Raw genomic sequence first — 13,220 nt, forward strand, 5'->3', positions numbered from 1 at the left:
TTAGTCATACATAAACCTTACAAGGGAACATCAGCAGGATAATCTTCCCTATGTTTCTTGACCGTTTTCCTTACGAAAGCCTCCTGCTCGTTAAGGTTTCTAGGGGGAACATCATATACATCATTAAACATGTCTGCCACAGGAGGCTTTTCTATCTGCTCTGCAACCTGAATCGCTTGTGCCACCTACCACGATCATAATTATAAAAATCAAAAAATTATATGAAGAAAGAAAAGTCAAACATAAAGTCAAAGCTGTTACCTGCTTTCTAATGTTGCTACGATATTCAGATTCCGCCACGTTATCCCACCATCCTTTGCTTTCAATCCATTTTTTAAGCCTTTTTACAGGGTTTTGATCACCTTTCCATCTTTCTATTTCATCAACCGAGCGATACCTCGTTGAATCATCGGATGTCGTATGGTGTCCCGCTCTATACGTGAGCGCCTATATTAAAAAAAAAACATATCAGATTTGGAATAAGTTTGACATCAAAAGTCAAAGCATAGCAAACCTCGATTAAAACAGGCGTTTGTTCGTTAATAGCCAGTTTCCGTGCTTCGCAAACAGCATTATAGATAGCAAGAGCATCATTACCATCTATTCTGATGCTAGGAACACCATATGCCTTCCCTCTAACAACAACACCATCACCTACAGTTGACCATTTGACCAAAAAGTCAACTTAAATATAAGTGGTAAAAATGAAAAACTAAAGAAACGATATATAAATACTTCTAAATTGTTCATTGACTGGTGTACTAATAGCCCATCCATTGTTTCGACAGAAGAAAATAACCGGGACCTCCAAAACCGCAGCAAAGTTCAATGCAGCATGAAAATCTCCCTGTGATTAATTAGTGTAACAAAAATTAAATAATCAAGATTTCAATTATAATGAAGAATGCATCCTTATATGAAGCAATAAAAGGATTAATATTGTGTATTTACCGTACTAGTGCCTCCATCGCCAAAATAAGTGATTACACATGAATCTTGCTTTTCCATCTTGAGAGAATATGCAGCACCAACTGCGTGCGGGATTTGTGTTCTAGAATACATAAAACTAATTAGTGTTGTAAACGTGCACAAAATTTGTATTATTTTAATAATAACGCAATATTTTGAATAAATTGATCTTAGAAGTTTTATGCATTAGAAAGTACGCCTGTAAACGAATCGACGCTTAGTGAACCGTTCGGCTGGAAATTCGTAGTTCGTATATATGTTCGTTTATTTACTGATCAAATGAACATGAATACATGCCCCGTGCCCCCGTCCATTCATGTTCGTGAATGTTCACTTACATTGTTCACCTACGTTCGTTTATATATTCATTTACTTTTCTAGGCCCGTTATAAATTAGTCTCGTTTAAAAATAAGAATATCACCTATAACAATTTATTAAAATCTTATTAATTTTTAATCCCGGTAGGTTCAGTTTACTATTTTCTGATGTTAGCTCAGTTATGCTTGTTTATTTCCGTCCATCTATGTTTAGTTATGTTCATTCGTTTATACTAGTAAGGAACAAACACAAACGAACACGAGCATAGTCATTTTCTTAACTAACTAGCACGAACAAGAAAACCTCGTTTGTAGAAATGTTCATGTTTGATCGTTTTTTTCTGTTAAAGTTAAATGAATGAACGCGGGCAAACTCCCTTCATGTTAGTCCAGTTTGTTTGTATGCCTACTAAAAGCATGGACATTTGATCATTTTTCTAAACAGAACACTTTGACTTATCAAGTATCATATAAGCCAAATTGATCGTTCAACTGCCACCTAATATGGAAAGTAAAGTTGAAATCTTACGCCACTGTTGATGCGACTGTAATGTAATTATGTTTTCTAGACCCGTAATGTACAGGCATCTGTCTTCCTTTTCCATACTCATGTTTGTTTCCAAATAACTGATTTGCAAACTCTTGTAAAGTAAATCCTCTCCAGAGTAGGGCTCCAGGTTCCCGGTACTGCATCAATATAAGATTTTGCATATTAGCATCTTCCACATCAACGTTGAATTAAAAAAAAAGTTCACGTGTTTCTAAAGGTAACCTGAGGGAAGACAAAGTCATTATTATCAAGAGCTGCTGCTGATGCAATATTGATTGCTTCCTCCCCTGTTGTGGTTGCATAAAATGATATTCTTCCTTGTCTTTGTGACTCATAGAAAACAGTATCCATAACTTCAAGTGTAACCATGTTGGTATACATCTTCAGAGCAAGTTCTTTATTAATCTGTACATTCAAAAGCAACAAAACCATTTCATTATTTCTTAAAGAAAAAGTTAAGTAATTTAGTAGTTACCTTAAGTAGATCAATATCATCAGTGAATGGTTGACCGTTGTCATCGAGCACGCGGTAACAGTTGACTCTTTCTTCAGTAGAATTGGATGTAAATATCATATTTTTGGTAAATTTGACTTTTCCACCTGGAAAATCTAGGATCTGACTGGATGGTGATTCAACAGGCAACTGTAATAAAACAGATGTATTTATAAGGATTAGTAAGTATGTCAAAGTCAAATATTAGGGCCTAAAAGATTTTAAAGTTATGATTAGATGTTAAAATTTCCAGTCTTGTAACAATTGGCATAAGGCGCCAATTAATCGAAAATCGGTGATCAACAGACGCGATTTCAGCTAATGGTACCTAAAAACCGTTCATCGGTCAAAGCCGGTCCAAATTGTAAAAAATTGCTCAAATTTCAGTCAAATTGGTAAAAATCGGTCAAATTTCGGTCAGAATTCATCAAAATTGGTCAAATTTCGGTCCAAATCGGTCAATCTCTGTCAAAATTGGTCAAAATCTTTGAAGTATATGAAAAATTATATATACGGTTTTGAAAACTTGTGTGTGTGTGTGTGTAACTTTGAAAATATATATACATATTCCAATCCAATTAATCCACATTAATCAGGAGTACCCCACCGCCGGACCAACGCCTAGCGAGTTCTGTAACACTAAAAATACCCTTTAAATTAGCCAAACCTTATACATAAACAAAAATATTAATGCATTAGCAATCAGATATAAACACTATAAACCGATGATCTACAGCTAGTAATCATAATAATCGGATAGTCATGTAGAAAGGTGTTTTCAGCTTAATATCCCCAAAATACTAACAGTGCTCAATCCAATCTTCATCCAGTACTAGTTTGACCTAAAAAGTCAAAATGTGCACCTTTTCTGCACATTTTGAAATGTGAAATCAATTTTATGAATAGAAAACAAAAATAATCAAGTGAAAGTGACCTATTATGATCCATACAACTACGGTTGTGGATAGTTTGGTTTAGGTCGGTTTTGGCTAAAACCGAACCAAAAACCAAAACTTCGTTTTTTGAATATTCCAAAACCGTTTGGCTTCGGTTCTTTCTGTTGCCCTTCTGGTTTTCGGCTTCGATACTTTCGGTTTTTCCATTTAAACTTGAAAATTTTGGGTCAAAAAAAATTTTTGGTTCAAAATAATGAATTTGTGCCTAAATCATTTTGGGTTATAATATTTGAGTTACATATTTATAAATAACCTAAAATGAAAAACTAGAAATTTGGTTTGGTTCTTTCAGTTGTTACAAAAACATAAAACCAAACTGTCTTTTGTTTTGGTTCAGTCTTTTCCGTTTGGTTTTCTGGGTTTTATGGTTTCGGATCAGTTTTTCAGTTTCATGCACACAAATGTCAATAATCAACATTAACACAAAAAAAGGAAAAAAAAAATTGGGCATAAAATCCACAGAATCTAAAATTCAAAGTCAATACAAATTCTCACCAAATTAATTAAATTAAACTCAATCCAAACAGCAATAAAAGTACATTATATCCTAATAATTTAATAAATTTATGCCCAAATTACAATCACTAAGACGATCCAATTCCAAACCTGATTGATTTGACTGCTCGCACTCGTAGTCGCATGCGATCGTCTCGCAACGTAATCCTTACCGATTGAATAATAATTTGCATGTTTCGGAACAGGTGGTAATGGTGAGAGTGTGTGAAGAAGACGGTGATGAAAGAGTGAATTAGTGAAGTGAGATGTGCGAGTGGTGTAATGAAGCTTGGATTTGAGAGTGTGGATGATGAAGCTTTTGGATTTTGTTAGGTAGGTGGAAGCCATTGGAGGTTAGGTGTTATTGAAGAACAAGTTGAAGAAGATGATGATGGATGGGTAATATAATATGCAGACGTAGTTGTCGTTTGGCTAAAGGAAGCAACAAATCAAGTAAGGCGAGCTCGGGTCGAGCAAATTAGAATGAGTAAATACAACAAGGGTTAATTTAGTTTGGTTCATGTCGGTACGTTTTTTAGTCGAAAGGGGTTTGGTCAGGTGTCAGATTAGAATAGTGCGGGGTCGGAATGGGATTCGGATCAAAACAGGTTGGTTTAAAGAATTATCTATTTGAAATTAATGTATATTTCAACTTTACTTTGATTCTCGCCAACGGTTACATGCGTACTGCCTTTGCACGAATTACACGTCTACATTCGGGTTATGTGTGCACTGTCATCAAGTGAATCATGTACCGACACTGATTATATGGTTGATGTCAGGTTGCACTCCCACCCCCACCGTACCGGGTAGGCACCCAGCTAGTTTCATTAAAAGCTTTCGCTACTCTGTCAAACACTTAAATCTATCTAAAAAGCTATAGCTATAACTACCAGCTTCCACCCATCAGCCACCAGTTTTCAGACAACAACCACCAACTAATTTTGTCAAACATACCCTAAGATTATGTGGTATAAACCATAGTTCACCGGTTTCCCTACAACCCTACATCACACCCCACCCCCACTTAATTTCACTTTCTACCCGATATTCATGAAATACCGACCAATTCATCCATTAGTTTCTTTTTCAAATAAATAATACTATTAATATATCAAAATTAAAATTAAAATTTAATATAACTAAAGTTAAAAACTGATTTCTAACTAATATATATATATATATATATAAGAGATTTCAAATGAGAACCTCTTTGAGTTTTAAGAACTCGAAAGAACTCAGTGTAACGATTTTTTTTTCGAATTTTTTTTACACATGCGTAATATATGTAGGTTACATACATATAAAAAAATTACATAATTTTTTACGCACCGAGTCGACTTTTTACACATGTGTAACTGACATAAAAGTTAGTATAACTAATTACATCTTTATTCTCTCTCATACTTTGACTTTTTTGTCAGATTTAATATCAACCACATATTTCAATCCATTCAATTAAATGTGTGGCCTAGAATGGAGTTCTTAAATTCTTAAAACTCACCATGGTTCTCAAAAGATCTCTCCCCTATATATATATGTGTTATATATATATATATATAAGGCTAAGTATAAAATGAAAACCCACTTGAGTTGTGAAAACTCTAGAAACACATTCTCAACCACATGTTTTTAATTAATGTTTAAATCTTGTGGTTCATAATTAAAGTGAATAAAAAATGTAAATATAAATATAACTTTTTTTCTCTCCTGAAAATATATATAAAAAATAGTAAAAAAATGTTAAAAAATAGCAAAACATTTTTTTTTGATGTTTCGACGTTTTGTATTAAATGTTACAACATATATTACATGTAACAAAAAAAACGATATATATATATATAGTAAGGATCCTAAGAGAACCATTGGCAAATTGAGAACTTTGAGAACCATTTTGTACCACTAAAAAACCCTCTAAAAAATATTTAAAAAATTATAAAACAAACAAAACCGAAAATTTTAAAAAAGTAAAAAAACCAAAATTCTTATATTTCATTCCGGTTTCATTAAAAAAACCAAATTTTTTTTTTCTTTTTAATTCGTATTATACCTATACACATATGTATACTTTCATTTAATCTCTAGTTACGTAATATACACATATGTACATTATCATTTACCTTAAATTATACATATGTGTATAGAAAAAAACATGTGTGTACATATTATACATATATGTATAATAAAAAAAACCGATTTTTTTTCTTTTTAATTCGTATTATACCTATACACATATGTATACTTTCATTTAATCTCTAGTTATGTAATGTACACATATGTACATTATCATTTACCTTAAATTATACATGTGTATAGGAAAAAAAACATGTGTGTACATGTATGTACATATTATACATATATGTATATGTATAATTTAGCTAAACCGAGAAATTTTTTTTTTTAGAAACCAGGATGATAAATAAGAACTTTGGTTTTTTTACTTTTTTTATTTTTGTGTTTTTTTTTGTTTTATGATTTTTTTTATTTTTGGGTTTTTTTGTAGTCCAAAATGGTTCTCATAGTTCCCAATTCCCAAAAAGTTCTTACATGATCCTGATCCTATATATATATATATATATATATATATATATGGTAAGGTTAAAATGAAAATCCACTTGAGTTGTGAAAACCCGCGAAAACCCTATGTAAGATTGTTTTTTTTGTTACATGTAATATATGTTGTAACATTTAATACAAAATATCGAAACATAAAAAAAAATGTTTTGCTATTTTTTAACACTTTTTTACTAATTTTTATATATGTTTTCAGGAGAGAGAGAAAATTATATTTATATTTACATTTTTTATTCATTTTAATTGTGGACCACAAGATTTAAACATTAATTAAAAACATGTGGTTGAGAATAGGTTTCTAGAGTTTTTACAAGTCAAGTGGGTTTTCATTTTATACCTGGCCTATATATATATATATATATATAAACAAAAAACTGAAAAAATATATAAATTCGAGTCTTCAATCGTCGTCGGGTAGTTCAAAAAACGTAAATATATTTAACCAAATTCACCGGTGCAAACACATGTCAAAGTCGTTTACAAGACCAATTCTTTTTTTTTTAAAGACCGATCTCGCTAAAAGTTATACCGGGATGTTTAAATTTTTACGCAAACCTATGTACTTAGTTTTTTTTATTTTTATTTTAACAAATACAAATTATTAACCAAAGATTGATAATATTCATAATTATATTAAAAAGAAAAAGGAATGAAGATTGGGTAAATGGTTGCGGGAATTCCCCCAAAACTTTTGCTAATTCAACAAACACAAATAGTGGGGGTGGTGTTCCCCAATTCACCATTATGTCACATAGGACACCAATTGGTGAATTGGCGTCCATACCTCATAGCCATATCATTTATTGTTGTATTTGGAAAGCATGAAACGAGTCTATTTGTGTTTGGAAAGGAGACTTCGGTGTTGGAAGTGGGGAAGAAGTTCATCTTTGAATTAAAAATAGCGATGTTATGAAAAGATTGGTGTAGTTTATCTTTCTATTGTCTGTGTTTGTTGTTTTCTTTGGCCTCTAACATGTCTTGCTAGTGTGTCATTTTTTTTTAATGAAAGTTGTTATTCTAAAAATAAATTAGTATATTTAATGACTTAAAAAGTATATAATTAAAAACAATTTAGGGGTGATGATTGGTCAGTTCGTTTATGAGCTACAACTGAACCTGTAACCCATATTTGGGGTTTCATAATTGATCGGCTTTGGTTATAATAAAGCTCGGTTTATCTGGTTATTTGACAAGGTTTGGTTAACCATGCATCTCTCAACCCCCACAAACCCGTGCAGCTTCACATAGCTTATTCTACGAATAAATCAGAACTGTTTACGTATTCTTTGTATGCCAACAGGGGATTATACGGGTAGAAAAATCAGTATTACACTAGCATAGCCTATACTACGAATGTATATTGAGTAGCATATTCGAAAACCGCATGTATCACATGATTCTAATTAGTTGTAATCGGAGGTTTAAGTTACTAATAAGTTCAAAATATGTAAAATGATATTGATCTACATCTTTCATGGGATTGTAAATTAGTAACATCCACACATTATTAAGATTGATTTACACTGCAACATTGGAGGGATATTCCTGTGCATGTTTCTTGATGTGTTTTCTTAACGAATCCTGTTGCTCGTTAAGGTTTTTAGGCAGGACATCATATACATCATTAAACATGTCTGCGACCGGAGGTTTTTCCACCTGTTCTGCAGCTTGAATCGCTTGTGATAGCTACGAGCATAAGAAGACACACAAGTTAGATAGATGACAGATGAGGGTAAGTCAAATCCATTTGTCAAGAGAAGTCAATGTTTGACTCAGTTCAAATATAAAGTCAAAGGCTTTACCTGTTTCCTTACGCTACTACGGTGTTCCATTTCCACCTGATCGCTCCACCAACCTTTGCTTTCGATCCATTTCTTAAACCTCTTAACGGGGCTTTGATCATCACGCCACCATTCAATTTCATCAGCCGGACGATACTTGGTTGAGTCATCTGATGTGGAATGGTGTCCTGCTCTATATGTGAGTGCCTGTTATTACAAAAGTCAAAGCCAAAGTCAAACTCAAAGTAAAAAAGTCAAAGTCAAAACTATATCAAACCTCAATTAAAACAGGTGTTTGTTTCTCAATAGCCATTTTGCGAGCCTCATAAACAGCCGAATAGATCGCAAGAGCATCGTTACCATCTACTCGGATACTAGGAATTCCATACGCCTTTCCTCTTACAACAATGCCATCGCCTAAGTTGACCAAAAGTCAAACAACATAAGTACAAGTATGCAACTGAAAAGTGTCAAAAGAACATTAAAAAAAAAGACATGAATACCTCTAAGCTGATCACTAATTGGAGTACTAATTGCCCATCCATTGTTTCTACAGAAAAATATTACAGGGACTTCCATAACCGCAGCAAAGTTTAAACCAGCATGAAAATCTCCCTGCAATAAAATTTAAATTATCAAATTCCAAACATAAACATTATACAAATAAGTGAATAACTTAATTAGCAATTACCGTACTACTTCCTCCGTCACCAAAATAAGTGATTGCGCATGAATCTTTCTTTTCCATCTTCATGGAATACGCAGCACCAACCGCTTGTGGGATTTGTGTTCTGGTGTACATCAAGTTTGGAGTATTAGAAAATGTTGATGATTATATATAAAAACTGGCATGTGTGTATAATTATTAAGATTAGTATGGTACGCGACAGTTGATGACACTGTAATGTAATTAAGCTTTTTAGCCCCATAATGAATAGGCATTTGTCTTCCTTTTCCTTGATCATATTTATTTCCAAATAACTGATTTGCAAACTCTTGTAAAGTGAATCCTCTCCATAATAGAACTCCAGGTTCTCTATACTGCATTAATGCAAGATTTTATACATCACTAGCACTTCGATTTTTAAATTTAATAGCAAAATTAAAATAAAAAAGTTCATGTGTACATTCGTTTGGCCTGTAAGCGAACACGAACGGAGCATGTTCACGCAACTTAAACTGAACAAACGATCGAACACGAACGATTAAACAAATGGAGTTTCTTATGAAAATACAGACTAAACTGTAATGAGTGATATTTTAATATCATAAAAGTAGAGTGAATTAATGAACCTATAATTTTTTAGTGTATATGTGAACGAACAAATGTAAACTAACGAACATATGTAGTGCAAGAACGTAAAGAACGCTCACGGACATAAATGAACAAACGAGACACGTGTTCATGTTCATTCATTTAACTAAATGAACAAAAAATGTTGTTCGCTCATTTTACTCAATAAAAAAACCACAAACGAACAATGTAAACAAACGAACATAGACGAATGTGCATGAACATAAGTGAAAGTGAACGAACATAAATGAACAACATAATGAATGAACCAGAAAAGTGTTCATGTTCGTTTATTTAACTAAATGGACAAAACCTGTTGTTCGTGTTTGTTCATTTATTCAATAAACGAACTTTCCGCCAAACTATTCACAAACGGTTCACTAAGCGTTTGGTTCGTTTACATGCCTACTCAGACCAACCAATATTGTTCACTTTATCCACTATCAGCTCACACCTTTTTATTTGTAACAAGTAAACTAACCTGAGGGAAGACAAAATCATTATTATTGAGGGCGGCTGCGGATGCTATATTAATTGCTTCTTCACCAATTGTGGTTAAATAGAAGGATATTCTTCCTTGTCTTTGTGCTTCATAGAAAATAGTATCCATAACTTGTAGTGTTACCATGTCTGTATACATCTTGACAGCTAGTTCTTTGCTCATCTTTATGTTCAAAGTCCAAAACAATCATTTGTTATTTCAGAAAATTAAAAAAAAAGTCTTATTAATTATGTAAATCAGTATTCATTTCACCTTAAACGAATCATTATCAACGATTAACTCGCCATTTTCGTTAAGAACTCGATAACAATTAGTCCTTTCCTCGTTAGAACCGGGCGTGAATATCCTTTTAGGGGTAAACTTGACTTTTCCACCTGGAAAATTTAGTTCTTGCTGTAATGGAGCTTCAACAGGCAGCTGTATCAAGATAGATATTGCATTTTATGTTTAGTCTATTTTTTTATTCACATAGTTTTTTAATAAAATCTGTCAAATGAATTTAAAATTGATATTAGAAATTGAAATGTGTCAAAAAGAATTGTAACATAAAATAATCAAAACTGCCATGGAGATTGAAATTTGTGATTCTGTTTGGTTGATAAAATAATCAAATTTGATATGCAAGCTTATTAAATAAGTAGAATGTGAGTTTGGTTAAAGTTGGTTTGATAACTTAAAATAGGAGCATGCTAGCAAAATAATACAGTATTTTTTTAATGGCAAAAATTGGCTTAATAACTTCAAAGAACAGGTGCTGTTGAGTTGGTGAAGTTTGACTTTGATGATATTGGTTAATTGCTCAAAAAGAAAAAAATAATGACTTGTTAAGCAAAGTTGACATGGTGACAATGGCAAAGTTATGATAGTCAAAGTAAACTTCTCATATTGGCTCCTAAAGTCCTAAGTCAAAATTTATAAATATGAGGGCAATTTATTTTAGTTTTAAACCTGGTGATTTAAGCAAATACCGTTTGAAATAATCTACTCGAGATTGAATAGCTAAAAGCTTGAATTAAGTTAAACCTAAACTAAAAATGTTTAATAAGCTAGTCTGACGCCAAGCTAGGAGTTTGATAAGTCTGACTAAGCTACATCAACAATTTGTTTAAAAGTTATATACTGTTTATATAATACAATTAATATAAATATTATTGTATATATAACATGTGTAATCAGATTATAAATATATAAAGCAATAATTACACACATAAACAAAAGATAATTAAATAATAAATAAGTAAAACGTGAACGGGTAGAGTTCAATCTCTTGGCAATACTTATACCGGGGCGGACACATCCTATATGGTCTAGGGGGTATGGATTTAACTAAGACGAAAAATTAAAAAAAATAAAAGGTTTACAAAAAGTTATTCTGGCCATATAACAAACATAATTTTTTCTTTGATAAATGTTAACAATGACATATGGTTTGAGTGGTTAAGCTCGCTGTGTTCCCGAGTTAAATCAAGAAGAGAAAGAAATTGAATGGAAAGTTTTCCTTTCCTTTCTTCTTTCTCTTTTTCTTTTCTTTCTTTCAATTTTCTTTTCAATTTAGAAGGAAAACTTTTTCTTTTATTTTTTTTTTCTTTCACGTATTTTCTTTTTCTTTCTCCTATTAAATGAATCTCTGAAACACAACATATTATGACTTTTCTTTCTTTTCTTTTCAAAAAAAAAAACTCAGGAAAATAACTCCTATTTTATTCTTTTCCCTTTCTTTCTTTAAATAACAAAGTCAAAGCTTGTGGACAAATATATATTTATTTTTAAAGCCTCTTTTAGGATTCAATCCAAAAACATATTAGATAGCCAACTCAATATGTAAAAAAGTTATGTTACCCGACTAGTAAAATAACCTTTATACCAAAAAAAAAAAAAAACACCAAAAACTTTACCCAATATAAAAATTTCTTTTTTTAACATATCATGAATCAAGTCAAGCTTGAAAGATATAGTTGAGAACGAGCTAAACACAAGTTTGGACTTCGACATGATCGGCTCAATTACTACCCCATGACAGCTACCCATCGTTACTTATTTTATTTTTGAAACGGACCCATCGTTAATTATGATCCATAGTTCCATACAAGTAACTGATAGTATATATAATTAATATTTGTGATTTTATTCAGTGAATCAGAAAACAACATTAATTAAACCGATATCACAACAATAAATTAAAAACATTTCATAACAATATTTAAACCGATATCACGATGATGAAATCGGTAGCGTACCGGTATAAAACCTGTACTTCAAAATACCGATATCAAAAAATGAGTTAAACCTTACCAATGTTTTCCGTTCGGTACCGATACCAATAAAGATACCGAAACACATGGTTGGCCCGGGGTGTGCGAGCTAGAACATTGGCCAAGCCCGTAACCTTAGGGGGCAAAATTCTTTTATATACATGTTTTATATATATATATATATATATATATATATATATATTAAATATAAACCTTATAAAATATGATTGGATTTAGATCATCATGTAATTACGAGGTCAAATATTTTTATCCACCGTTTAATCAAGTTTAAGTTATCAGTACAAACTAAAACTAAAAACGAAAAAAATATAAAACTCAATTATAAAATAACGTTAATTTTAGTTTTAAAAGAATAACTTTTATATTTCGTTACACGTTATGACCTGCAGCGGAGATAAAGTTATTACAGGTTATCGACCTGATCGATGTCGTCGCTAAAGCTGGTAGCAGTATGCGATCGTCTTCCACCGGAAACCGACTCAAATCCGCGGTAGAAAGTGCCAGTTTTAATCCAGGAAGAACCCGCGTGGTTCGGCAATGGCGTAGGCGATATCGAATGAATAAAACGACGAGAAAACACCAAATCGGTAACCGAAGAAGTGTGATTGATGGATCCAAACATGAAAAACTTGCTTAATTTAAGATTATTAATAATAATTTTATTGGATTTTGATAAGTAAGAAGCTGCCATGGAAATTGAGTTGATAAACAGAAACAGAGGATTTTGATATTTGAGGAATTAAATGGAGTTGAGTGTGGAAGAAAGGTTATTTATTATTAAGGCTTTGGCTGTTAAAAATAAAATATAATAATTTAAATGAATAAATAAATAAGTAAATAAAATTATTTAGGCTTATGTTCACCAGACTAACTCCAAGTGGATGGATAGATACAATAATCAGTCATGGCTGTCTTATCACAAAGTTGGTCACGTAAGAATTGTTTTTTTTTTTTAATATTTAAATAAATTCTTTTGTAAAAAATGGATAACGCAGAAAGATTTTATGTACATACG

General features: G+C 31.9%; 2 protein-coding genes across 2 annotated transcripts; both read right to left on the bottom strand.

The window, feature by feature from the left end:
- On the bottom strand, nt 1-4,129 carry LOC143557772 (2-oxoisovalerate dehydrogenase subunit alpha 2, mitochondrial-like). The gene is made up of 9 exons (XM_077046767.1): nt 3,893-4,129; nt 2,313-2,480; nt 2,060-2,242; nt 1,817-1,974; nt 952-1,051; nt 736-847; nt 515-654; nt 262-447; nt 1-185 (listed from the first exon to the last, which is right to left on the bottom strand). The coding sequence occupies exons 1-9, from the start codon at nt 4,127-4,129 to the stop codon at nt 18-20; spliced, it is 1,452 nt and encodes a 483-aa protein (XP_076902882.1). The 3' UTR covers nt 1-17.
- Nucleotides 4,130-7,873: 3,744 nt separating this feature from the next.
- Nucleotides 7,874-12,993, bottom strand: LOC143557771 (2-oxoisovalerate dehydrogenase subunit alpha 2, mitochondrial-like). Its single transcript, XM_077046765.1, has 9 exons — nt 12,624-12,993; nt 10,185-10,349; nt 9,912-10,094; nt 9,020-9,177; nt 8,828-8,927; nt 8,640-8,751; nt 8,414-8,553; nt 8,158-8,343; nt 7,874-8,041 (listed from the first exon to the last, which is right to left on the bottom strand). Exons 1-9 carry the CDS (start codon nt 12,894-12,896, stop codon nt 7,874-7,876), a joined length of 1,485 nt encoding a protein of 494 aa, XP_076902880.1. The 5' UTR covers nt 12,897-12,993.
- Between the last annotated feature and the right edge of the window lie 227 nt (nt 12,994-13,220).

Source organism: Bidens hawaiensis, unplaced genomic scaffold (genome assembly GCF_021521415.1).
Source record: "Bidens hawaiensis isolate Kalapana, Puna unplaced genomic scaffold, B.hawaiensis_p1.1 tig00019115_1, whole genome shotgun sequence".
Lineage (NCBI taxonomy): Eukaryota > Viridiplantae > Streptophyta > Magnoliopsida > Asterales > Asteraceae > Bidens > Bidens hawaiensis.

What these genes read in the sequence shown, in the direction of transcription:
- LOC143557771 (XM_077046765.1), bottom strand. Translation starts at nt 12,896, where the DNA reads ATGGCAGCTTCTTACTTATCAAAATCCAATAAAATTATTATTAATAAT. An exon ending in TTGATAATGATTCGTTTAAG is followed by an intron (nt 10,095 to 10,184) that starts GTGAAATGAATA and finishes TTGAACATAAAG; the next exon opens with ATGAGCAAAGAACTAGCTGT. An exon ending in ACAGTGTCATCAACTGTCGC is followed by an intron (nt 8,928 to 9,019) that starts GTACCATACTAA and finishes GATGTACACCAG; the next exon opens with AACACAAATCCCACAAGCGG.
- LOC143557772 (XM_077046767.1), bottom strand. Translation starts at nt 4,129, where the DNA reads ATGGCTTCCACCTACCTAACAAAATCCAAAAGCTTCATCATCCACACT. An exon ending in ATGATATTGATCTACTTAAG is followed by an intron (nt 2,243 to 2,312) that starts GTAACTACTAAA and finishes TTGAATGTACAG; the next exon opens with ATTAATAAAGAACTTGCTCT. An exon ending in GTAGCAACATTAGAAAGCAG is followed by an intron (nt 186 to 261) that starts GTAACAGCTTTG and finishes TGATCGTGGTAG; the next exon opens with GTGGCACAAGCGATTCAGGT.